Below are 25763 nucleotides of genomic sequence, written 5' to 3'. Positions count from 1 at the left end.
GAAGACATTGGCCTCCATCATTCTTAAATTGAAGAAGTTTGGAAGGTCACTCTGACAGAGCTCCAGAGTTCCTCTGTGGAGATGGGAGAACCTTCCAGAAGGACAACCTTCCCTGCAGCACTCCACCAATCAGGCCTTTATGGTAGAGCAACCAGACGGAGCCACTCCTCAGTAAAATGCACATAACAGCCCGCTTGGAGTTTGCCAAACAGCACCTAAAAGGACACTCAGACCAGGAGAAACAAGATTCTCTGGTCTGATGAAACTAAGATTGAACTCTTTGGCCTGAATGCCAAGCATCACGTATGGAGGGAACCTGGCACCATCCCTATCGTGAAGCATGGTGGTTGCAGGGTCTGGGAGACTAGTCAGGATCGAGGTAAAGATGAACAGAGCAAAGTACAGAGAGATCCTTGATGAAAATCTGAACCATAACGCTCAAGACCTCAGACTGGGTCGAAGTTTCACCATCCAACAGGACAACGACCCTAAGCACACAGCCAAGACAACACAAGAGTGGCTTTGGGACAAGTCTCTGAATGTCCCTGTGTGGCCCAGTCAGAGCCTGGACTTGAACCCGATCGAACAGCTCTGGAGAGACCTGAAAATAGCTGCGCAGCGATGCTCCCCATCCAACCTGGCAGACCTCGAGAGGGCCTGCAAAGAAGAATGGGAGAAACTCCCCAAATACAGATGTGCCACACTTGTAACATCATACCCAAGAAGACTCAAAGGTCTAATCGCTGTCAAAGTTGCTTCAACAAAGTACTGAGTAAAGTGTCTGAATACTTAGGTAAATGTGATATTTAATGCATTTTAGAATAAGGCTGTAACATAACAAAATGTGGAAAGAGTCAAGGGGTCTGAATACTTTACGAATGCACTGTATACACTGAACAAAAATATAAACGCAACATTCAACAATTTCCAAAATTTTACTGAGTTACAGTTCATATTAGTACATTTGTCAACTGAAATACATTCATTAAGCCGAAATCTATGGATTTCACATGACTGGGAATACAGATATGCATCTGTTGGTCACAGACACCTTAAAAAAAAGGTAGGGGCGTGGATCAGAAAACCAGTCAGTATTTGGTATGACCACCATTTGCCTCATGCACTGCGACACATCTCCTTCACATATAGTTGATCAGGCAGTTGATTGTGGCCAGTGGAATGTTGTCCCACTCCTCTTCAATGGCTGTGCGAAGTTGCTAGATATTGGCGGGAACTGGAACACGCTGTCGTACACATCAATCCAGAGCATCCCAAATGTGCTCAATGGGTGACATGTCTGGTGAGTATGCAGGCCATGGAAGAACTGGGACATTTTCAGCTTCCAGAAATTGTGAATCCTTGCAACATGGGGCCATGCATTTTCATGCTAAAACATGAGGTGATGACGTCGGATGAATGGCACGACAATTGGCCTCAGGATCTGTAGTCAGGCCAAGACAATGGTGAGGATGCCGGGCACGCAGATGAGCTTCCCTGAGACGGTTTCTGACAGTTTGTGCAGAAATTATTTGGTTGTGCAAAGCTGTCCAGGTGGATGGTCTCAGACGATACCGCAAGTGAAGAAGCCGGATGTGGAGGTCCTGGGATGGTGTGTTTACACGTGGTGTGCGGTTGTGAGGCTGGTTGGACGTACTTCCAAATTCTCTAAAATTATGTTGGAGCAATTAACATTAAATTCTCTGGCAACAGCTCTGGTGGACATTCCAGCAGTCATCATGCCAATTGCATGCTCCCTCAAAACTTGAGACATCTGTGGCATTGTGTTGTGTGACAAAACTGCAATTTTAGAGTGGCCATTTATTGTCCCCAGCACAAGGTGCAGCTGTGTAATGATCATGCGGTTTAATCAACTTCTTGATATGACAAACCTGTCAGGTGGATGGATTATCTTGGCTGAGGAGACATTTTCACTAACAGGTATGTAAACAAATTTGTGCACAAAATTTGAGCTAAATAATATTTTTGAGAGTCTGGAAAATGTCTGGGATATTTTATTTCAGCTTATGAAACATGGGACCAACACTGTACATGTTGTGTTTATATTTTTGTTCGGTGTAGATCTTTAGAAAGAGGAGAGGCGCTGTGATACAATATGTTTTTTTAAATTTGTTTTTTTAAGCTAAACCTGCTTTTTGCCTGAGTAACCTCTGGTGGCAGAGCATTCCATGATGACATGACTCTACACATAACTGAGCAACGCATTAAGTCTGTTTTTGGTTTGGATACAGTGAAGAAACCCGTGGCATGTCTAGTGGGGTGTGTACGGTGTGTCTGTTTGAAGTGTATGCAAATATTGGTTAGGCGTTTTCAACACACACATTTTTCTCCTCAACCATGAAAGATTAACATGCATGTTGTTGAGGTTACTTTTGTGTGCGCAGTTAAGGGCAAAGTGTGCTGCTTTGTTTTGGGCCAGCTGCAACTTTGCTAGGTCTTTCTTTGCTGCACCTGACCATATTACCGGACAGTAATTAAGATGGAACAAGATCAGATCCCGAACAACTAGAACAGTTGATCTTTGAGTCAAAAATGCAGAATTTATTTTTATAACAGACATACCTCTACCCATCTTCACAACAACTTTGTGAATAACTGACTCTCCAATGTTACTCCACGAGTTCAACCTGTTCAATGGTCACACCCTTTATGTGTTTGTGTTTGTGTGCATGCGTATGCGTGTGTCGATGTCCAGATCTCAGCTCCAGTCTGATACGCAGCTTGTGTTCCTCTTCGTTTTGGGGTGGGAGAAGTTCCTGCAGGTCTAACGTGTGAGATGGCACATTTCTAGGCTAATAAAATGTACCATGTTGATATGCCTTGAACTGGAACCAGCCGTGGTTTCTGTTCCAAATGGCACCCTATTCCCTATATACAGTACTGCACTACTTTTGAACCAGGGCCCATAGGGTTCTGTTCAAAAGTAGTGCACTATGTAGGGAATAGGGTGCCATTTGGGACACAGACCTGGTCTTTGTGTGGGGCCGGTTGGACTAATAAATAAATAATGGATGATATTAGGATGTAGAGAAGTCACATTGTTGAGGTAGGCATCTCCAGTCGAGAGGAAAGAGACATCAGGTAGATCAGATAGTTTCCTTTCTCTCCGGCAACCGAGTTAGGAAGGACGCCTGTTTCTTTGTAGTGACTTGGTGTATTGATACACCGTCCAAAGTGTAATTAATAACTTCACCATGCTCAAAGGGATATTCAATGTCAGTTTATATTTTTTTCCCCCGTCTACCAATAGGTGCCCTTCTTTGCAAGGCATTGGATAACCTCCCTGGTCTTTGTGGTTGAATCTGTGTTTGAAATTCACCGCTCGACTGAGAGACCTTGCAGATAATTGTATGGTGGAGTAAAGAGATGAGGAAGTAATGCAAAAATCATGTTAAACAGTATTATTGTACACAGAGTGACTCTGTGCAACTTATTATGTGATTGTTAAGCACACTTTTACTCGTGAACTTATTTAGGCTTGCCATAACAAAAGGGTTGAATACTTATTTTCTCAAGACATTTCAGCTTTTCATTTTTTATTCATTTGTACAGCCTGCCACCTAAGACATCTAAATCTCCCCTATAATAACAACACATAGCCCACACAAACACGTGAAAATAGATCACTGATAATCATGATCCACTTATCCTCAATCATTGTCTGTCTCACACCATAATCAGATACCTACACACAACATCATCACATCTGCACACACACTTGACCAATCAAACACCTACACACATTTCAAATCAGGGAAAGAGTTTGTGTTGTGCACACATGCATGTGGGTCTGTGTGTGCGTGCCTGCCTGACTGTGGGTGATGTCTGGGTGTGTGTGTGTGTCTCACCAGTTGACAGTTGGTTATGGTGGAGACCATCTGAGCTCCTTGACAGCAGAGGATGAAGCCGGCCAGGTTGAGAAGAACACACACCACTGACGACAGCACAAACATATTCATCTGGGAGAGGGAAAGGGTGGGGGGAGGAGAGAGAGGGGAGGGAGAGAGAAATAGTAATGGAGATATTTGCAAAACATATCACACAGCCTAATAGGAAAATAGTCCAAATCAGAGAGCATGTTAAAACTAAATCCCCATCAGGAAAATAATACAGAACTATAATATAGAGAGAGGGAAGAAAGGGAAGTTGAGAGAAAAAAGGGATACAACTGTTTATGACGAAAGAGAAAGGCCCTCATAGCTGGCCTTGACTGGAAAGATAATTCATAGTGCCTTCACACCCCAGACTTTTTCCACATTTTGTTGTGTTATAGCCTGAATTTAAAAAGGATACACTTTAGATTTTTTCGGTCACTGGCATAAAAAAATACCCCTTAATGTCAAAGTGGAATTATGTTTTTCAAWTTTTTTTTACAAATGAATTACAACAAAAAATCTGAAATACGTATTCAACCCCTTTCTTATGGCAAGCCTAAATAAGATATTAAAATGTTTTAATGACTACCTCATCGCTGTACCCCAGATATACTGTATCTGTAAGGTCCCTCAGTCGAGTAGTGAATTTCAAACACAAATTGAACCAGAAAGACCAGAGAGGTTTTCCAATGCGTTACAAAGAAGGGCACTTATTGGTAGACGGGGGGATTTTAAAAAAAAACTGACATTGAATATCCCTTTGAGCATGGTGAAGTTATTAATTACCCTTTGGACGGCGGTATCAATACACCCAGTCACTACAAAGATACAGACATCCTTCCTAACTCGGTTGCCGGAGAGGAAGGAAACCACTCAGCGATTTCACCATGAAGCCAATGGTTCGAGTTTAATGGCTGTGATAAGAAAAAACTGAGGATGGATCAACAACATTGTAGTTACTCCACAATAATAACCTAATTGACAGTGTGAAAAGAAGGAAGCCTGTACAGAAAAAACATATTCCAAAACACGCATCCTCTTTGCAACAAGGCACTAAAGTAATACTGCAAAACATGTCGCAAAGCAATTAACTTTTTATCCTGAATACAAAGTCTTATGTTTGGGGCAAATCCAATACAACACATTACTGAGTACCACTCTCCATATTTTCAAGCATAGTGGTGGGCTGCATCATGTTATGGGTTTGCTTGTAATCCTTAGGACTGGGGAGCTTTTCAGGATAAAAAAGAAACGGAATGGAGCTAAGCACAGGCAAAATCCTGCAGGAAAACCTGGTTCAGTCTGCTTTCCACCAGACAGTGGGAGATGAATTTACCTTTCAGCCATACAATAACCTAAAACACAAGGCCAAATCTACATTGGAGTTGCTGGCCAAGAAGTGGCAGAGTTACAGTTTTGACTTAAATCTGCTTGAAAATCTATGACAAGACCTGAAAATGGTTGTCTAGCAATGATCACCAGCCAATTTAAGAGAGCTTGAAGAATTTAGAAAATAATAATGGACAAATGTTGTACAATCCAGGTGTGGAAAGCTCTTAGAGACTTACCCAGAAAGCACCTGTAATCGCTGCCAAAGGTGATTCTAACATGTATTGACTCAGGGGGTTGAATACTTATCTAATTAAGATATAATATTGTTTTATTTTTCATAAATGTTTTATAAATATTAAAAATTTTCTTCCACTTTGACATATGAGTATTTTGTGTATATCGTTGACAAAAAAATACAATTAAATCCATTTTAATCCCACTTTGTAACACACAAAATGTCGAAAAAGTCAAGGAGTGTGAATACTTTCTGAAGGCACTGTAATTGAATTGAATTTATTTGGGTAAAATACATATACAACAAGATAAACACTGTATTCCCAGAGGAAATCACGTAAAAGATGACAGAAAAAATGAGTCATATAAACACTGTTATTGAAAAAAAGACAGAAAGAAGAAGAAGGAGGAGGGAAGACAGACCAATACCTGTTTGTTGATAGCTGACATCATGGAATATACAATGGGTAATTTAACTACACTATTATTAGACTGACTTGATGTGAGTGTTGGTTTATAGTGCATGTAATTCAGAACAGCCAAGGATATGTCAATCAATATGAAAATGACCCCTTTTCAAAGCTTACACAAATAGGTGGGCTCGGAAAAGATCTGACTATTTTAAGCGTTCCTCAAGCAGCAAAATCGTGTCGGTCGCCTGGCGGTCTCGGGCATAAGGGAGGGGATGGGCCAAATCCAGCCCCCCACCCCATCTCACAGTGAGGCAGAGGGGTATTTATACTGGAGCTAAGACGGGGACGCATGGTGACCTGCCAGTCTCGCTGTCTGTCTCTCTGTGTCTGTCCCTATCTGTCTGGCGACCGCGGCCATGGAAATCACTCAGGTCAGAGGTGGGGCTCTGTGTATTCTTTGTGACTGGGAGGATACAGTCACTAATTTGTCCTAACTCAGTCAGTGTGTCCGCTCTCACACTCTCACACGGGACACACACACACAAATACACAGCTTGCAGGACAGACAGCTCGACTCCAGATTTCACCCTCAGGCAAGCGCCAACTCCCCAGTTCCAACTGAACACTCACTCTTCCAGTTTCCTGAAGTCACGTTTTGAACAAATTAAGGTTATTAAGACTAAGACCCTCTTTACACTAATAAGAGTCTTCCCCAAGGGGTAGGCTATGTCTGAAGATACATTATTGATGTTAATCTGTTGCACTAAAGGTGCACAATGCAAAAATCGTATTTTTGCATTTTTATTGTATTTTCAGCTGCTTGAAGCTAAACCTAAGAATGGGAAGCATAGAAATAGCGCATATAGAACATATTTACCTTTCTTTTTTTTACCCCCTTTTTCTCCCCAATTGTTAGTAGGTACTGTCTTGTCTCATCGCTACAACTCTCGTACGGGCTCAGGAGAGACAAAGGTCGAGAGCCATGCGTCCTCCGAAACACAACCCAACCAAGCCGCACAGCTTCTTAACACAGCGCGCATCCAACCCGGAAGCCAGCCGCACCAATGTGTCGGAGGAAACACAGTACACCTAGCGACCTGGTCAGTGCGTGATGAGACAAGGATATCCTTACCAGCCAAGGGGGGACCCCAAAAAGTTACATATTGCAGCTTTAACAGAACTATTACTCAAATTGTATTGTGTGATACCTCCATCGGTTGACACAACATGCTCTTGAATACATGGTGGTTGTCATTTCAATAATATAAATATAATTTATAGAATGGACCTTTCCCTTCATATCACTGCAATTTAGCTGGTAAAATATTCAAATGTAAATTTAATTAAAATGTTAACTTCTAATTACTACCACAAAGATGACCGCTGGTCCACCCAACGCCGAATGTCAACTTAAATGACCATGTATATTCTAATATCTATATTTCTATGATTTCAATAGGTTTCCTATGGACGATTGAAAGTATAATTTAAAACGACAGATATTCCCCATTCAAGTTAGAATTCCCTGATGTGTGGACCTCCAACCATCTTTGTGGGACCATCTTTGTGGAAGCACAACGTTTCCCAAAAAAGAGCACKGAGGAGTCTGAATCTGTATATGGTGTTGGGGTGAATAGGGGATGAATCATGGTGTTGCGGTAAATTGGGGACCAGATTGGGTTTTTGATACACAAAGCGTATGTGAAGCATGTGTAAAAAAGACAATAAGCACTGCCACAAGATACTGAAAACTGAGATTTACAAAGTCATCTAACCAGTACTGGAAACAACAATAAACATGATTAACCTGCTTGTGAAATGGGGATAATGAATAATTAAAATAAGCAAATGGACAGTGTGGCTTCAAGATCAAATAGATGAGCATATCGACGTTCAACATTGTTGTTGCTGATTTGGTGCTTTCTGGCATGGCCATCCAGCTGAGTCTGAGATGACCTCTCTAGCGTGGTCATCTAGAGATAACTCCTGAACCATTACATCCTGCCAGACATGGCTGACTTAACACTATAATTGATGTGCTTAGAGTGGATTTGTCCTGGATGTTTTTCCTGGTACTAGACCAAGCCACACCTCTATGGCTACATGGATGGCATTCTAAGGATGTGATGACGAGTAGAGCATAATCCGAAAACATGTGGACAAAATTATTCTATTCTGATTCCATTAATTTCACTACACTAATTATGTAACGTAAACAAACATACAGTATTATCTCATTTCAAACTGCCCATTGGTAAAAGGAGTACTAGTAAAATAGGTCCAGGTAAGAAGGTTATCATCCTCATATATAGCCTACATCAGGGGTAAAGGCTATATGTAGGCAACTTTTTCTTGCCCAGGACCCCCGCCCAGACTAACCAGCGACCCATCATATGTTCGCAAAAAATGACACTTAAGACAAATAGATTTGTTCAATCGTTTTTCATAATTTTGACCGCTCCACATTATAATTGGAAGAGGAAGTGTAAACTCTAACATGGCCTATTAGCTAGAAAGATAGAACTCCAAACACATTTTTGCATAGCAGCTGTTTAGCTGAATAAACAAAGGTTAGCCATGTGTTGGCAAATGTACAGTGCATTCGGAAAGTACATTTACATAAGTATTCAGACCCTTTACTCAGTAGTTTGTTGAAGCACCTTTGGCATAGATTACAGCTTCAAGTATTCTTGGGTATGATGCTACAAGCTTGGCACACCTGTATTTGGAGAGTTTCTCCCATTCTTCTCTACAGATCCTCTCAAGCTCTGTCAGGTTGGATGGGGAGTGTCGCTGCACAGCTATTTTCAGGTCTCTCCAGAGATGTTCGATCGGGTTCTGGCTGGGCCACTCAAGGACATTCAGAGACTTGTCCCGAAGCCACTCCTGCGTTGTCTTGGCTGTGTGCTTAGGGTTGTTGTCCTGTTGGAAGGTGAACCTTCACCCCAGTCTGAGGTCCAGAGTACTCTGGAGCATGTTTTCGCTCCATTCATCTTTCCCTCGATTCTGACTAGTCTCCCAGTCCCTGCCGCTGAAAAACATCCCCACAGCATGATGCTGCATGCTTCACCGTAGGTTTGGTGCCGGATTTCCTCCAGACGTGACGCTTGGCATTCAGACCAAAGAGTTCAATCTTGGTTTCCTCAGACTAGAGAATCTTGTTTCTCATGGTCTGAGTCCTTTAGGTGCCTTTTGGCAAACTCCAAGCGGGCTGTATTTGTATCCATTATGGATCTCCATTAGCTGCTGCTTGGCCGGGTAGCCAGCTCTAGGAAGGGTCTTGGAGGTTCCAAACTAATTCCATTTAAGAATGATGGAAGCCTCTGTGTTCTTGAGGACCTTCAATGCAGCAGAAATGTTTTGGTACCCTTCCCCAGATCTGTGCCTCGACACAATCCTGTCTCTGAGCTCTACGGACAATTCCTTCAACCTCATGGCTTGGTTTTTGCTCTGACATGCACTGTCAACTCTGGGACCTTATATAGACAGGTGTCTCCAATCAAGTTGTAGAAACATCTGAAGCATGATGAATGGAAACAGGATGCACCGGAGCTCAATTTCGAGTCTCATAGCAAAGGGTCTGAATACTTATATAAATACTTTGTTTTATTTTTAATACATTTGCAAACATTTCTAAAAACCTGTTTTAGCTTTGTCATTGTGTGTAGATTGATGAGAAAAAAATATCAATTTCAGAATAAGGCTGTAACATAACAAAATGTGGGAAAAAGGAAGGGGTCTGAATACTTTCTGAATGCACTGTATGTCAAGTCAAGAAAGCTTACCAGCAGGCAGAAGCATTTGCCATTTGCCGTGACTGGTACTTGCGGGTGCTTTTTCACACTCCCTTTGTTATTAGTTTAAACAACTAAAATGCTTGACTGTATTTAAAGACATGGATGACTTGTATTGATTGARATGCACAAATGTATGAATGATTGAATGATATACTGTATATTGAAGTAGGCCTTTATGCCAATAAGTAAGTTACGCTAAAAACAGCTACAGTAAAAAATGCATTTTTGTTTTTCATGGAATAGAAACACGATCATATTTATCAAATGAATTAAGCTAAATAAAAAAATWAAAAATTGATCCCATATAGTCAAACTTTCAAGAAAATTGGGAATTTTGCTCAATTTAATAAAAAAAGTTAGCTTATAACTGTGAACCTTTTTTGTGGGATACACATGGCAATTCTAGGTCTTGTGGCATATTTTAGTTAAACTGTCACATCTGCTCCTGCAACGCCCTCTACTGCTCATCCTGTATCTCCTTGACCTGCCTCCATAATCAAGACCTCTACTAATACTCAGCCCTGCCACTTCCGCGCTGCCAGAACGTAATCTCTGCTCAGTCAATGTTTCTAGTCGTTTGTTACTATTCAGATCCTGATGTGCCTATTTTCCTTGCCTGACGCTGTTTTCCTCTCCGCTACAGTTCTGCACGCTCTGTCTCTGGTCCCTGTCTCCAGTCCCATGTCTCGTCATCCTGCTACTCTGTCCTAGATTCCCCACTCTACTAGTTCCTTGGATTCCCCTCTGGACCTGCTTACCCTTTCCCAAACCCTCTCGCTCCAGCCTCAGCATCTGGTTTCCTCCAACCCGCACTCCATCTTCCCCCTGTGTTTCAATAAATACCTTGGTTACTTCAATTCCAGTCTCCTCGTCTGAGTCTGCTCTTGGATTCCCCTGTTCCACTCCATGTAACACTATCCCCAATTCAATGGAATTGCAACACTCTGCATGCACAGTGCATTCTTTCATCGCATGTGCAGTGCACTCTTCCATCACATGTACAGCTGATTCTCAAGATCTTGCACACTTAATGAGATGATATTGAGGCCACACTACTACACTGTCTGAGCCAAGGACTACATGCTTTCTGGTAAGTTTTGATTACAATACTGGGTGGGGTGAATATTTTATGACATCATGTTTTGTTAACTAGTAAATAGTAGCCTACAGCAAAGTGTGTTTAAATCATTTCTAACTTGTTAACAATTTCTGCTAGTTAGTTTTTGCTACCATATGGGTTTTAGCTTGCTTGAGCCTGCTAACTAAGTGTTAATTAATTCACAAAGGAGTTGTTTAATCTAACTGCTTAACTATTTATCTCTACATTGTTTGTTTTTTTWAATCTTTTTTTTTTTACTAATCTTTAAAGGAAAATGCCACGGGCGCTATCTGTGTGGAGACATTTCACTGCAGCTAATGTAGAAGGAAAAGATGTGTACATTTGCAAATACTGTGCCAAATCATATGTGAAGAATGCAACAAAGATGCAGAATCATCTGGCCAAGTGCATAAAATTCCCTCAGCACTCACAACCTCTGACAAAAGTCCCTCTACTTCTATTCGAGGTGAAAATGATGAATCAGACACCTCATCGATATCAACAGCTCATGGTCGTCCTGTAATCAGAAGTTTTTTTGACTCAATGGAGGAACGTAGTCAGAGAAATGCTGATGAATGTCTTGCTCGAGCTGTGTATGCAACTGGTTCACCTCTGATGCTCACAGGCAATGTGTATTGGAAGAGATTTCTGAATGTTCTTCGCCCAGCATACACCCCTCCAACCAGACATGCTTGATCTACTCATTTTCTGGATGCAGAGTTCAAGTGAAGGTCAAGCAAATTATAGAGAAAGCAGACTGTTTTGCAATCATCTCTGATGGGTGGTCGAATGTTCGTGGGTAAGGAATAATTAACTACATCTCCACCCCTCAACCAGTACTCTACAAGAGCACAGACACACGGGACAACAGACACACTGGTCTCTACATTGCAGATGAGCTGAAGGCAGTCATCAATGACCTTGGACCACAGAAGGTATTTCCACTGGCGACAGACAATGCAGCGAACATGAAGGCTGCTTGGTCTAAAGTGGAGGAGTCCTACCCTCACATCACATCCATTGGCTGTGCTGCTCATTCATTGAATCTGCTCCTCAAGGACATCATGACACTGAAAACAATGGATACACTCTACAAAAGAGCCAAGGAAATGGTTAGGTATGTGAAGGGTCATCAAGTTATAGCAGGAATCTACCTCACCAAGCAAAGTGAGAAGAATAAGAGCACCACATTGAAGCTGCCCAGCAACACCCGTTGGGGTGGTGTTGTCATCATGTTTGACAGTCTCCTGGAGGGGAAGGAGTCTSCAAGAAATGTCCATATCACAGTCTGCTGATATAGACAGCCCCATCAAGAGGATCCTCCTGGATGATGTATTTTGGGAGAGAGTGGTAAGCAGCCTGGAAATCCTGAAACCTATGGCTATTGCATGGATTGAGGGAGACAATGCCATCCTGTCTGATGTTCAGATTCTGCAGTTCTGAAATGCATCAAAAAGCATGAAGACTTCTGCRTGAAGCCTATACACGCCGCAACGTACATGTTGGACCCCAAGTATGCTGGCAAGAAAGAGCATTCTGTCTAGTGCAGAGATCAAAAAGGCCTATGGTGTCATCACTACCATGTCTCGCCACCTTGGCCTGGATGAGGGCAAGGTTCTTGGCAGTCTGGCGAAGTACACTTCCAAGCAAGGGCTTTGGGATGGAGATGCAATATGGCAGTTGTGCCAACATATCTCATCAGCCACCTGGTGGAAGGGACTTTGTGGATCTGAGGCTCTTTCCCCTGTTGCCTCCATCATCCTCCCACCAACATCAGCAGCCTCAGAGCGCAACTGGTCATTGTTTGGGAACACACACACCAAAGCACGCAACAGGCTGACCAATAAAAGGGTTGAAAAATTGGTGGCCATCCGGGCAAATTTGAGGCTTTCTGAGCCTGACAATGAGCCATCCTCAACAGGGTTGGAAAGTGACAGTGAAGATGAGGCCTCAGAGTCTGATGTTCAAGATGTGGACATTGAAGAGGTCCAGGGAGAAGACATGCAAGCCTGGGAGGAAGACAACCAAAGCTTTAGCTCAAACACTATCATTTTACAGAGGTATGTTAAAAATGTTTTTGGGAGATGTGATGGATATTGGGGATCATTCAATATTCTCTTTCTTTTGATGTGTCATTTCATAAAAAATATATTTTATTTTTATTTCATAAAAAAAAATGATATTGGAAGGATTTAATCATTTGCAATTATGCCTACTTATGATAAGGTAAAAGGTTTGTTTCTGTCGCCATATATGGTAAATGTATCGAATGCAAAAAACATCTACAGTTAAATGGTATTAATATTAATTCCCATGGAAAGTTTCCACCTCTGAAAATTCCCCAAAATGTGCCACCCTAACAGCCAATATTTAAAAACTGTCAAATGCTTCTCWAAGATGCCCTCTGGTGGTCAAACTAGCACTAACTAGCATTAATGGCAACAATGGCTGACATGTTAGAATTTTGTGGCAGCCCGCAAGCTGTGCTGCAGTATGACGCAACTTTTAAAGGAATAACCACTATATGTCAGATACGCCAGRGAGTGTAATACGCTCCAATGACTGTAATTAGCTCAATATTAGGAATTGATAAATAAAGTTGACATCATTAAAAATAAGATATTTTCTCTTTTCTACTGTAGTAGGTATCAATGGCGGCCTGCTAATTAGGGCGTTAGGGGTGGCACCTCACCTTTGGGAAAAAAATGAAAAGAGCAGATTTTTCAAAAAATATATATACTGAACAAAAATATAAACGCAACATGTAGTGTTGGTCACATTTTTCATGAGCTGAAATAAAAGATCAGACATTTTCCATACGCACAAAACCTTTCTTTTTCAAATTCAACGCAGAAATTTGTTTACATCCCTGTTAATGACCACTTCTCCTTTGCCAAGATAATCCATCCACCTGACAGGTTTGGCGGATCTTTACACAGGTGCACCTTGTGCTAGGTACAATAAAAGGCCACTCTAAAATGTGAAGTTTTGTCACACAACACAATGCCACATATGTCTGAAGTTTTGAGGGAGCTTGCAATTTAGAGAATTTGGAAGTACGTCCAATCGGCTTGACAACTACAGACCACGTGTAACACTGCCAGCCCAGGACCTCCACATCCGGCTTCTTCACCTTCTGGATAGTCTGAGACCAGCCACCCGGACAGCTGATGAAACTGTGGGTTTGCACCACCGAAGAACTCCTGCAGAAACTGTATCAGGGAAGCTCATCTACACACTTGTCGTCCTCACCAGGGTCTTGACCTGACTGCAGTTCGGCATTGTAACCGAATTCAGTGGGCAAATGCTAACCTTCGATGGCTACTGGTATGCTGGAGAAGTGTGCTCTTCACGGATGAATCCCGGTTTCAACTGTACCGGGCAGATGGCAGACAGTGTGTATTGCGTCGTGTGGGCGAGTGGTTTGCTGATGTCAACGTTGTGAACAGAGAGCCCCTTGGTGGCAGTAGGTTTATGGCATTGGCAGGCATAAACTACGGACAACTAACACAGTTGCATTTTATCGATGGCAATTTGAATGCACCAAGACACTGTGAGGAGATTCTGAGGCCCATTGTTATGCCATTCATCCGACGTCATCACCTCATGTTTCAGCATGATGTACAATGCACGGCCCCATGTCACAAGGATCTGTACACAATTCCTGGAAGCTGAAAATGTACCAGTTCTTCCATGGCCTGCATATCACCAGACATGTCACCCATTGAGCATGTTGGGATGCTCTGGATCAACCTGTACAACAGTGTGTTCCAGTTCCCGCCAATATCCAGTAACTTCGCACAGCCATTGAAGAGGAGTCGGACAACATTCCACAGGCCACAATCAACAGTGCTGCATAAGGCAGCACTGTTGATTGGCAAATGGTGGCCACACCAGATACTGACTGATTTTCTGATCCACGCACCTACCTTTTTTGATAAACCAGATATCTTCATCCAGCAATTGTCGAAAGACAGAGGGAGGCAATATGCTCAATCAAACCTTCTCGTGGACCTGGTACGAAAAAAAACATGGCTGTTTGGCTGCCCAGCTCGCAACACTTTGTGAAAAAAATCACCACATTTTATCTAAGCTAATTGACTGAGTCAAATTCTTTGGTGCATTTGAGCTAACACTAAGGGGACAAGATAAAACACAAGAATCCGAGAACCCAGGAGTGTTTAGGGGACTTGTTGATTTTGTGTCATCGCTGGACACTGCAATGAAAGAGCACTTGGACACAGCTACGGTTTTTAAAGGCACGTCCCACGAGCTACTAGACTGTARGCTCTCCACAATGCAAGAGCACATTGTACAGGAGTTACAGAACACTGACTTTATGTCCATACAAGCGGATGAGACAACCTATGTGATGCACTGTAAGCTCGCCATCATTTGCCGCTACATTGACGCAGCCAAAACTGTGCAAGAGAGATATTGGGGATTTGTGAAATTGGAAGGAGGCACCAACACAGACACCATCAACAGGACTCTCCTTGAAAATCTGGGCCTACTTTTTCCAGAGCAAGAAGCAGACATGATAAATCATATTGGTCAAACATATGATGGGGTAAGCGTGATGCGAGGTTCAACTGGTGGTGTTAGTAAGAAAATTTAAGACATATAACCGAATGCCCACTTTCTCTACTGTTATGCACACCAAATAAATTTGGTGATGCAACAAGCAGCAGCATCAGCAGTTACACAGGCTTGTCTATTTTTCTCAGATTTAAGGAGGCGCTCAACCTGCTTCTCACGATCCAACAAAATAAATGTGTTGGACAGCACAGTGCGCTGGAATTTCCAGAGCCGTGTTGTAAACACTGTGCATGAAAATAAAGGTGAACTATTGGAGTGCTTAGAAACCATTCTAGCCTCTGATGACTTTGACAACATCACTGACAGGGAAGCAAAGGGATTCTCGACGATGTTAAAGGATTTTCTTTTTTCCCTTGATTTGTTCCAGCACATAATGCCCCGAGTGGACATTCTTTTTGCACACCTGCATAAAAGAAGAATTGATGCTGTGCAAGCACAGGATGCCGTCAAATGCTTTATGGATGTTTTGTCCAAGGTACGAGACTCCGCGCCATCGCTCTGTGCCATGTACACTGACGCAGCTGGAACCAGAAGAGGTGTTGATAGTGGTGGAAAGCAATGACAGGCATGAGGTAAAATAGTCTACAACCTAATTAAAAGCCCTCTATTAATTAAATAAATCATTATTATTGGCATATTAATATTCAGTTTACATTGATTAGACCTATACTTGATAGAGTTGTATGGATAGTGTGTGTTCAATGCGTCTAGCCTAATGCTTGTCAAAATCATGGGCATTAATATGGAGTTGCCCCCCCCCCTCCCTTTGCTGCTATAATAGCCTCCACTCTTCTGGGAAGGCTTTCCACTAGATGTTGGAACATTGCTGCGGGGACTTGCTTCAATTCAGCCACAAGAMCATTAGTGAGGTTGGGCAGTGATGTTGGGCGATTAGGCCTGGCTCGCATTCGGCGTTCCAATTCATCCCAAAGGTGTTTGATGGGTTAAGGTCAGGGCTCTGTGCAGCCAGTCAAGTTCTTCCACACCAATCTTAAAAAATMATTTCTGTATGGACCTCGCTTTGTGCACGGTGGCATTGCCATGCTGAAACAGGAAAGGGCCTTTCCRAAACTGTTGCCACAAAGTTGGAAGCACAGAATTTTCTAGAATGTCATTGTATGCTGTAGCACAAAAATGTCCCTTCACTGGAACTAAGGGGCCTAGCCCAAACCATGGTAAACAGCCCCAGACCATTATTCATACTCCACCAAACTTCACAGTTGGCACTACGCATTCAGGCAGGTAGTGTTCTCGTGGCATCCTCCAAACCCAGATTCGTCCATCGGACTGCCAGATGGTGAAGCGCGTTTCATCACGCCAGAGAAAGCGTTTCCACTGCTCCAGAGTCCAATGGCGTCGAGCTTTGCACCACTCCAGCCAACGCTTTGCATTGCGCATGGTGATCTTAGGCTTGTGTGCGGCTGCTCGGCCATGGAAACCCATTTCATGAAGCTCCCAACTAAGTTATTGTGCTGACGTTGCTTCCAGAGGCAATTTGGAACTTGGTAATTWGTGTTGCAACCGAAGACTGATGATTTTTTACGCGCTACACGCATCTGCACTCGGCAGTCCCGTTCTGTGAGCTTGTGTGACCTACCACTTTGCGGCTGAGCCGTTGTTGTTCCTAGACGTTTCCACTTCACAATAACAGCACTTACAGTTGACCAGGGAGCTCTAGCAGGGAAAAATGTGATGAACACCTATGACGGTGCCACACTGAGCTCTTCAGTACGGGCCATTCTACTGCCAATGTTGGTCTATTGAGATTGCACGGATGTGTGCTCAAATTTATACACCTGACAGCAATGTGCGTGGCCTGTTGAAATTGGAAAAAACCTGCCTGCATTCTGCTTCCCCCCCACCTACTTAGCCAACCAGGAGTCGCTAATGGCAGGTACTTAATTCAAAATGTGTTTATTCTGTTGTTGCTAGCGATATTCAAACAAAAATATGGAAAAAATGGTTGAATACCCCTGGCCTTCATACAGTAGTACAGTCGGGTTCCCTCATACAGTAAGCAAGTACAGATCCCTCTCATATATAAAAAGAACAGTTCTGTGATATATGACCTACCAGCAGCAGCATGGGTCTCCTCCATGTTGTGAGGCCAACAATCCCTGACAGGATCACCTGGAGAAGAAGAAGAAAAACCGATATAGAAATGTACAGAGGCCAATTATCAGCAACCATCACTCCTGTGTTCCAATGGCACGTTGTGTTAGCTAATCCAAGTGTATCATTTTAAAAGGCTAATTGATCATTAGAAAACCTTTTTGAAATTATGTTACCACAGCAGAAAACTGTTGTGCTCATTATATAAGCAATAAAACTGGCCTTCTTTAGACTAGTTGAGTATCTATAGCATCAGCATTTGTGGGTTCAATTACAAGCTCAAAATGGACAGAAACAAAGACCTTTCTTCTGAAACTCATCAGTCTATTCTTGTTCTGAGAAATGAAGGCTATTCCATGCGAGAAATTGCCAAGAAACTGAAGACCCCCTAACAACGCTGTGTACTACTCCCTTCACAGAACAGCGCAAACTGGCTCTAACCAGAATAGAAAGAGGAGTGGGAGACCCCCGGTGCACAACTGAGCAAGAGGACAAGTACTTTAGAGTGTCTAGTGTCTAGAAACAGACGCCTCACAAGTCCTCAACTGACAGCTTTAGGCCAGTATCCCGGAGAGTATCCTCTTCACTGTTGACGTTGAGACTAGTATTTTGCGGGTACTATTTAATAAAGCTGCCAGTTGAGGACTTGAGAGGCGTCTGTTTCTCAAACTAGACATTAATGTTTCCCCCTCCCCACTCATACCACTCCCAGACAGTCCTACCAAAATACTTGCTTGAAAAATTGCTAAGAAGCTATTTTTGTTTTCAATCAAAATGGTAAAAAAAATATATATATATATATTTATTTTTTACCTTTATTTAACTAGGCAAGTCAGTTAAGAACAAATTCTTATTTACAATGACGGCCTACCCCGGCCAAACCTGGACGACGCTGGGTCAATTGTGTGCCACCCTATTGTGTGCCACCCTATTGTGTGCCACCCTATTGTGTGCCACCCTATTGTGTGCCACCCTATTGTGTGCCACCCTATGGGACTCCCAATGACAGCCAGATGTGATCTATGTAGTAATGTTATCCGTATCTCAGAGCCATTTGCATTGCTAGTTATAGCCTAATGTTAGCTAGCTAGTTAACATTTAACCTGGTTGGTTAGCTACCTGCATATTCATGCAGGGTAGAAACGTTATGAGTTGGGATTATGGTTCATTGTTTAGCTAGTTAGCTAGCTAGCTACATGTCCAAACAAAAGACTCCACTATGCAAGAAGCCATTTCAATAGAATGTTCATAATGTCACTGCGACAACTAGACGTAGCTGGTAAATTCGCTCTGGCTATCTACTCCGTTTTCAGAGCACTCGTCTGAGTGTGTCAGAGTGCAGAATAAGTGACGAATTTACGAATGCTCAACACCCGTTGAATATGGCCGGTGTCAGTAAACATTGGCAAAAAAACGTAATTAAATTGTTGCCAGCAGCACAGTTGCAGTCACCAACGCTCTGGATAACATGAAAACAGCCTAACCAGCTCTACTAGGGTAAGTAAAATGGTAAGAGTGAGCTGTTCACGCATTTATGTCTGGAAGTAGCTAGCCAGCTAGCCAACGTTAGCCAGTTAGATTGGGTGCTTGACTGCTGTTGTTAGGTCCGAATGCTCGGATCAACCCTACTCCTCGGCCAGAGCGGCCAGTGTGCACTCTGAACGCTCTGAGAGCGAACCGCTTTGAATTTACTAACGGACAATCTGACAACGCTGAGTTTACGAACGCCCAGAGCGCACTCTGGCACTCCAGATTGAATTTACGAACACACCCGTAGTATAAACCAGCCTTTAGTCTTGAAATCTTTAGTACACGGCCTCACATGGTTGTTTAGTACACGGCCTCACATGTGAATCCCTAAAGAGCTGGGTGGGGCTAAAGCTTAAGAGGGTGTGAATGATGCTGAATGGATATAGACTAAGAAGAGCATTTAAGGGCCATTTTCTCAAAAGTGAGGTTACAAGTTTATCAACTTTCAAAGCAGATGGACTTTGTTCCTCAACTGCAGTGTATGATATACCATTTTCCAGTCTCTACTGTTATCCAATGTAAAAAACACAATTTCAAACGTTGCTACATAAGACCGAATCCAGCCGGTCAGTCACACATGGTGTGTGGATGTTGTTTAAGGTTGTGTGAATGTTGTCTAAGGTTATGTGAATGTTGTCTGACATAATGAACTAAAGCAGTGAGTGGTGGGTTCCTTCAGCTTCCTTTGTAGGCCATTGCGCCACACTTCCTAACAATAACTAGAGTTAGTTGCTCAATAGGTCTTATCTCCCTTACACCCACCCATGTTCCAGGAAAGCTGTGTATGCCGAGTGAGTTGCTGTGTTTTGGTGAGGAGTGATTTGCCAGTGGACATTAAAACAGACTTGTACAAAGGCCAACAGAAGCCTACAACACCCCAGCCCTTATAGATCAATGTGAAACCCCTATAATGTGGTGTCAAAGAGGAAAATGTAATTTGTTATCTTATATGGCTTGAAGAAGAGATAGGTTATCCTGTTCCTCTTAGTTTCTGTAAGATTGTTTCAAGTTGCCCTTTAAGTTTTTGTAGTCTGTTTTATAACTGTTTCTAACTTTCTGTAAAACAATTGTTCATGGTTCCTGTTATCCCAGGATGTGTGGGAGAGTGGACATGTCCTTGATATGATTTGTCTGTGTCTGGACCTAATATCTGTGGTGATAAGCAGAAGCACCGGACTCATTTGAAGGGCATGTGAAACACCCCACCCATCCTCGGTCTGTATACGATGTCTGTGAAAACAAAAAGCACATTTATTTGGTTTTCCAATGCATGTTGAAATAAAGCTTTTGTATATTGAGATTGGACTGCCTTATGAGGGGGTTTTCCAAATTGTACTGTGTGGTTACATTAGTGTGTGGTAACATTAGTGTCCGTAAAAGGTTGATTTCTCTCCAGTGGTAGTTTCTGATTAAGCTGAAAAGTCCCAATAGTCTACTGAAACACTTTTAGTCTAATACTCTAACTGAAGTGGGCAGTTACAGTGGCTGGACTGATTAAGACTTAACAGGGCCATTATTTTGAGGTTTGACAACCCTGGCAGCCTCCACAGTATTGTCTGAGCAGCAGCTGTAGTAGCTTGACAATCATGTAACCCCTGTGTAAGAGACTTAGAGATGGTCTGCCAAACATGCACAAAAGTCATTGTACAATGCACAGTCCCACTTTAAAAGAACAACAACTTGAAAGGCTTTGCGTACCCTTTATAAGGCCTCCATAGATGCTTCACAAATGATACATATTGCAAACCCTGGTCAAAAGTAGTGCACTAAATTGGGAATAGGGTGCATTGTGGGGTGCAGCCCTGGTATTTCTCCATCTTGGTTTATAAAAAAATTTAATGTAAAAGAAAAATTCAGGTTTCACTTTTATTTAGTTATCACATTATTTCCATGCACCTGCAACAACTCAATGTGCAAGTGCTTTTTAAAAAACATAGTAGTGTAATAAAAGGCCATAATGCATGTTGAGGACCATCCCTGTTGCCTGAGACTAATCTCCTCTCCGACACATTGATTCTAACCTGGTTTATGGAGAAACCTTATCGCTCTGCCACTTCTGCTTTAAAATCCTCCCCAAACGTAAGAACATGTTATAACACATTTTACAGAGGCCTAGTATAGATTCACTTATAAGGAATAGGCCCTATTTCCTACACAGTGCAAGCTCTATGGGCCTTGGTCAAAAGTAAAGCAATAAATTGGAAATAGGGTGCCATTTATTCAATAGGGTGCCATTTATTCAATAGGGTGCCTTTTAGGACTCGATCCAAGATGGACACCTTAGAGCAAGAAACATTCAATATCAATATCAACTTATTGTGGGAAACTTGTGGAAGGCTTCCTGAAATGTTTGACCCAAGTTAAACAATTTAAAGGCAATGCTACCAAATACTAATTGAGTGTATGTAAACTTCTGACCCACTGGGAATGTGATGAAATAAATAAAAGCTGAAATAAATCATTCTCTCTACTATTATTCTGACATTTCACATTCTTAAAATAAAGTGGTGATCCTAATTGACCTAAAACAGCGAATTTTTTACTAGGATTAAAGGTCAGGAATTGTGAAAAACGGAGTTTAAATGTATTTGGCTAAGGTGTATGTAAACTTCCGACTTCAACTGTACAGTATGTGCTCCAATCCAGTTCACTCATAAATGGGCTAGTATCCAACTGTAGGGGCTACCAACATAAGCCACCCCATAATAATAATGTACTTGTCAGCACACAAGTCACCTAATACCACTGGACTCTTAAACAGCATCTAGATATGACACCAGGACATGACAGCTGACAAATAGTCCAGTGCTCTGCCATGTCTTTTGGTTCTGGTGGATATGATCTAATCCCCTAACCAGAGTGTGATTTGGGTAATAGTTGCATAAATGATAAACACTACACAACCTGTTGATATAGTAGACTAGCTATCATAGCTCAAGAATATGGAGTCCAAAAAATGACTGCCATCTTATTAATTATGTGTGAGATGTTAATAAACCTGAGGCTACTCACTGAAGATCCGACCCAGAAAGGGCATGAGTTTCGGATTGGTGGCGAGCTGCTGAGGGAGAGAGRTGAGAAGGAGAGCGCGACCATGGAGCAGCCGAGAACCAGCTGCAGTAATCCGAGGGAGAGCAGTGTGCGGCCGGGGAGAAGCGCTGGTAGCAGCTGCGACTGAGAACCAGACATGCGAGAGCTAGATATACAGCGGGGCGGCCGGCTCCTGAACGACAAGTCTGCCAACTGAGAACCCAAAGAAACCCTAGTTACAGGGTAACACGATCCGGGGAGAACTACCGGTAGAGACATTGGAGACGCGCGACCAGGAGGAGAACAACAAACAACTGAACCTGGATGAGACTCAGCGCGAGGAGGCGGGTGATCGTTGTAGTTGTATTCCTAAATTAAAGAAGAGATCCGTCAGTTGGGGTTGGTCGATTTTAGCGTCGTTACTCCAGCCATGGTCGTCTCGAGGTGGCGGAGTTTGAAGTTTTAAAATAACTGCTGTTTGTGACAAGGGGCTAGGATTGCGTTTCACATTTTTGTCAGAGGCACAAGAAGGGCGCAGGAAGGGGCGCGTGTGCAGGAGTCTGGGCATAAACCGCAGGGACCCAAGTGTCCCGGCCCTGGGCATAAACGGCAGGGACCCAAGCTGCTAGGGGGCCCCCAACACCCTTTTTTAGGAACTCAGTCAGGGTCTCAATTTACTGTTGAGAGTTAGAATGGTAGAATAGACTAGATGCAATTTTGAAATTGGCAGTGCATCAGCAGTTTTTCCTCTTGTAATGTCAGTCACTGACAGTCACTCAATTAGCCCATGTCAGCGATTTTTTTTTAAATTGGTAAATTCGTCTAGCCAGTTATCTACACCTTACACATTACCATGCATGGCATTTGCCAATGGGCCCTAACCTCCAGGGCCCCCCTATATACGTTGTTAGTCACTCACACTCAGATATCATAATGAACATCGCATAAYTCAATCGCGTGGCTACCCAGACTACTTGCTCTGGCCACGCCCAGGGACCTTAGTTTCTTCTCCACAATGAGTCTGGATCGGAGTACCTCCCCGACCTTTCACCAAATGCGAACACCGTCTGATTGGTCCAGAAACCAATGGGTTGGGCCAGAGCCACAACACACGTGGGTAAAGTGGTGGTTCGTCATTGGCTTTGATACTCTGATTGGTTAGAGACGATCAAACCGGTAATTACTTTGTTTTGAACAGCAACCCTTGTGTGCCTCGTCACCACAAATGACTTCAGTGATGACAGTCAGAATTGCAGGAAATGAGCTTTAAAACTGCTAAATGTTCTATCCACGCATCACAACATTTTGGGAATTGCAGGAAATTAGCTTTTACCTACAAAATGTTCTGTCCGCCCCATGGCATGAGTAGAATTGCATGAAATTCTATTTAAAACCGCAAGATTTTCTCTCTGCCCCATGGAAAAATGGGTAGAATTGCAGAAAATGTGCTTTAAAACCACAGCATTTTCTCTACGCCCTATAGCAAAATGTGTACAATTGCAAGAAATTAACTGATGTCAAGAGGGGGAACACAAAAATGTTTTATCCACAAGGTGGGGTGGTGTCACYCCCTGACCTTAGTTATCTATGTTTTCTTTATTATTTTGGTTAGGTCAGGGTGTGAAGAGGGTGGGTATGCTTGTTTTGTATTGTCTAGGGTTTTTTGTATGTCTAGGGGTGTTGGTAAGTCTAGGCATATGTACACTATGTCTATGGTGGCCTGAATTGGTTCCCAATCAGAGGCAGCTGTTTATCGTTGTCTCTGATTGGGGATCATATTTAGGTTGCCATTTTCCCTTTTGGTTTTGTGGGTTTTTGCCTATGTGTTTGTTCAGCACTCTTTGTATAGCTTCACGGTTCGTTTTGTTGTTTTGTCAGTTTTGTTCAGTGTTCATTCTTATAATAAAGAGAATGTACGCATACCACGCTGCGCCTTGGTCTCCTCCCTACGACGGCTGTGACAGGTGGCCCCCAAACCAAATCTTGATTAGGGCCACCAAAAAGCTAGGATCGGCCCTGCGGGTGAGATTAGGCCACACATCCCCAACTGTCATTTGCAATATTTGGGTGTGAAAGTATTCAACGATTTCTTAACTCTTCAGGTAGATTTTATTTTGAGTCAGGCCGCCGTCATTATTTGCACCAAAATAAATTTATAAACGTAATTCACTAGCCTAAATGTCTTGTTTAGATGTGTTTGATGACAGCTGACTGTAGTAGGTTATGCAAATGTATATTGTCTTATAGAAACTACAATCTACTCTATCTGCATTGTGTTTTGATCAGCGTACATATGACCAAAGGATCAGGGTTGGTGTTCTTTTATTCTCTGATAATGACAGGAAAAATGTCCATAAACAAATGCTGTTATATGCCAAAGTCCTCTCTTCCACATAGGTACAGTAGACAGGACAATATAACAGTAATCTAGTTTCACATAACAGTACAATATACGGTAAATGCAATGTACAGTATGAAATAGAAATGTACAGTATAGTCTATGGACCTAGGCTAGCTAACTTTCTCAATGACAGCCTGGTGTTGTACAGTACGTGACGCGCACCTGCAAACTACTAACAGTAAAATATCGTCAAAACATCTTCAACAAAAACACATGACATATTTAATGACAGGAAAAACTTTCATGGACAAATACTGTGCTCCCCTTTTAACAACAAAAGGGGACATGAATAGCCATGCAAGCCCAATGACGACATGTAGCCTACAGTAGAAAGTACAGTAACGTTATAGCATGTACAACATTCACAAATCAACAGATACAAATTGAATAAATTACTGAAATAAATGAATATCTCAATATACCGGTGGGAGACCATTATAATACACTGTCAGTGACCATATAAACTCATTGTAAGTGTTTTAACATATAGGCCTGATTATGATTTTCATGGGACAATTTTTCAGAACCCTACCTCTTCCACATGGGTYCAGTAGTAGACAGGGAAGAGTTAAGGGGGGCAGGGGATGTTTGAGGGGGAATGCAGAAGGGAGTGTGCAACATTAAAAAGGGCACTTACAACAACAAAGGGAATGTACAGTAATATCAGGCATGGAACTATTGAAATGTTGTGTAATTATACAACATATTAATTACAACATGTTGAATTACGCAAACATCTGGAGAGTATGAAAAGAAAAATACTTGTAATGACTTCGTATATACAAGCCCTCAGTTTTACCAAACCACTTATTAGGTAGCTAAATAGCTACCTAATAAAAGGTTGAGAGAATAGAGATTGTGCAGGTCTAAGCACTCTCTATAGAAAAATTAGGACTAAGGCCATACCTCTACTTTTGTTGTGAACTAAAACTTCTCAACATCTAAGTTTATTCCCTTATCAATAACGGGGGACTTTTTCCTACCATTGTCCTTTAGTGTCTACAATTTGTTCTACCATAGAGTATCAGTCTACACACTGGCTTGATAACCCTCCCAAACTTAGAAGGGGGGTGACTGCCTGCATGGGGGCTCTTCCTAGGTTGTTCTTGGGCAGGAGGGCATTGAGAGGCAAGGAAAGAGGAGGGGGATGAAGGGTCACCAGCACCAGTAGCACCAGCCACAGGAAGCTCATCTGAGGTGAATGTTCATCTGTGGGTTACTTGGGCTGAGGCTGCCAGTGTCTTCAGCTGAAGACTYCACTGTTGAACACCAGAAGCTTCAGTCTTAGGTGTATTACTTTGTTGGTTACAGCGAGCAGAGACA

At 42.4% G+C, this 25763-nt stretch overlaps 1 protein-coding gene across 1 annotated transcript in view; it reads right to left on the bottom strand.

Moving 5' to 3' along the window:
- fam189a2 (family with sequence similarity 189 member A2) overlaps positions 1–22782 on the bottom strand; it is a 58178-nt gene extending 35396 nt beyond the window's left edge. Inside the window, exons 1-3 of the mRNA XM_024002383.2 lie at positions 22022–22782; positions 17441–17497; positions 3867–3977 (exon numbers count right to left, since the gene is read on the bottom strand). Coding sequence (XP_023858151.1) covers positions 3867–3977; positions 17441–17497; positions 22022–22318 — 465 coding nt within the window. The 5' untranslated portion in view covers positions 22319–22782. The remainder of the gene's footprint in view (positions 1–3866; positions 3978–17440; positions 17498–22021) is intronic.
- Positions 22783–25763: the final 2981 nt, after the last annotated feature.

This window comes from Salvelinus sp. IW2-2015, linkage group LG15, assembly GCF_002910315.2.
Source record: "Salvelinus sp. IW2-2015 linkage group LG15, ASM291031v2, whole genome shotgun sequence".
Taxonomy (NCBI): domain Eukaryota; kingdom Metazoa; phylum Chordata; class Actinopteri; order Salmoniformes; family Salmonidae; genus Salvelinus; species Salvelinus sp. IW2-2015.
Note: the sequence above shows the minus strand (reverse complement) of the source record. Positions and strands in the feature narration are given on the sequence as shown.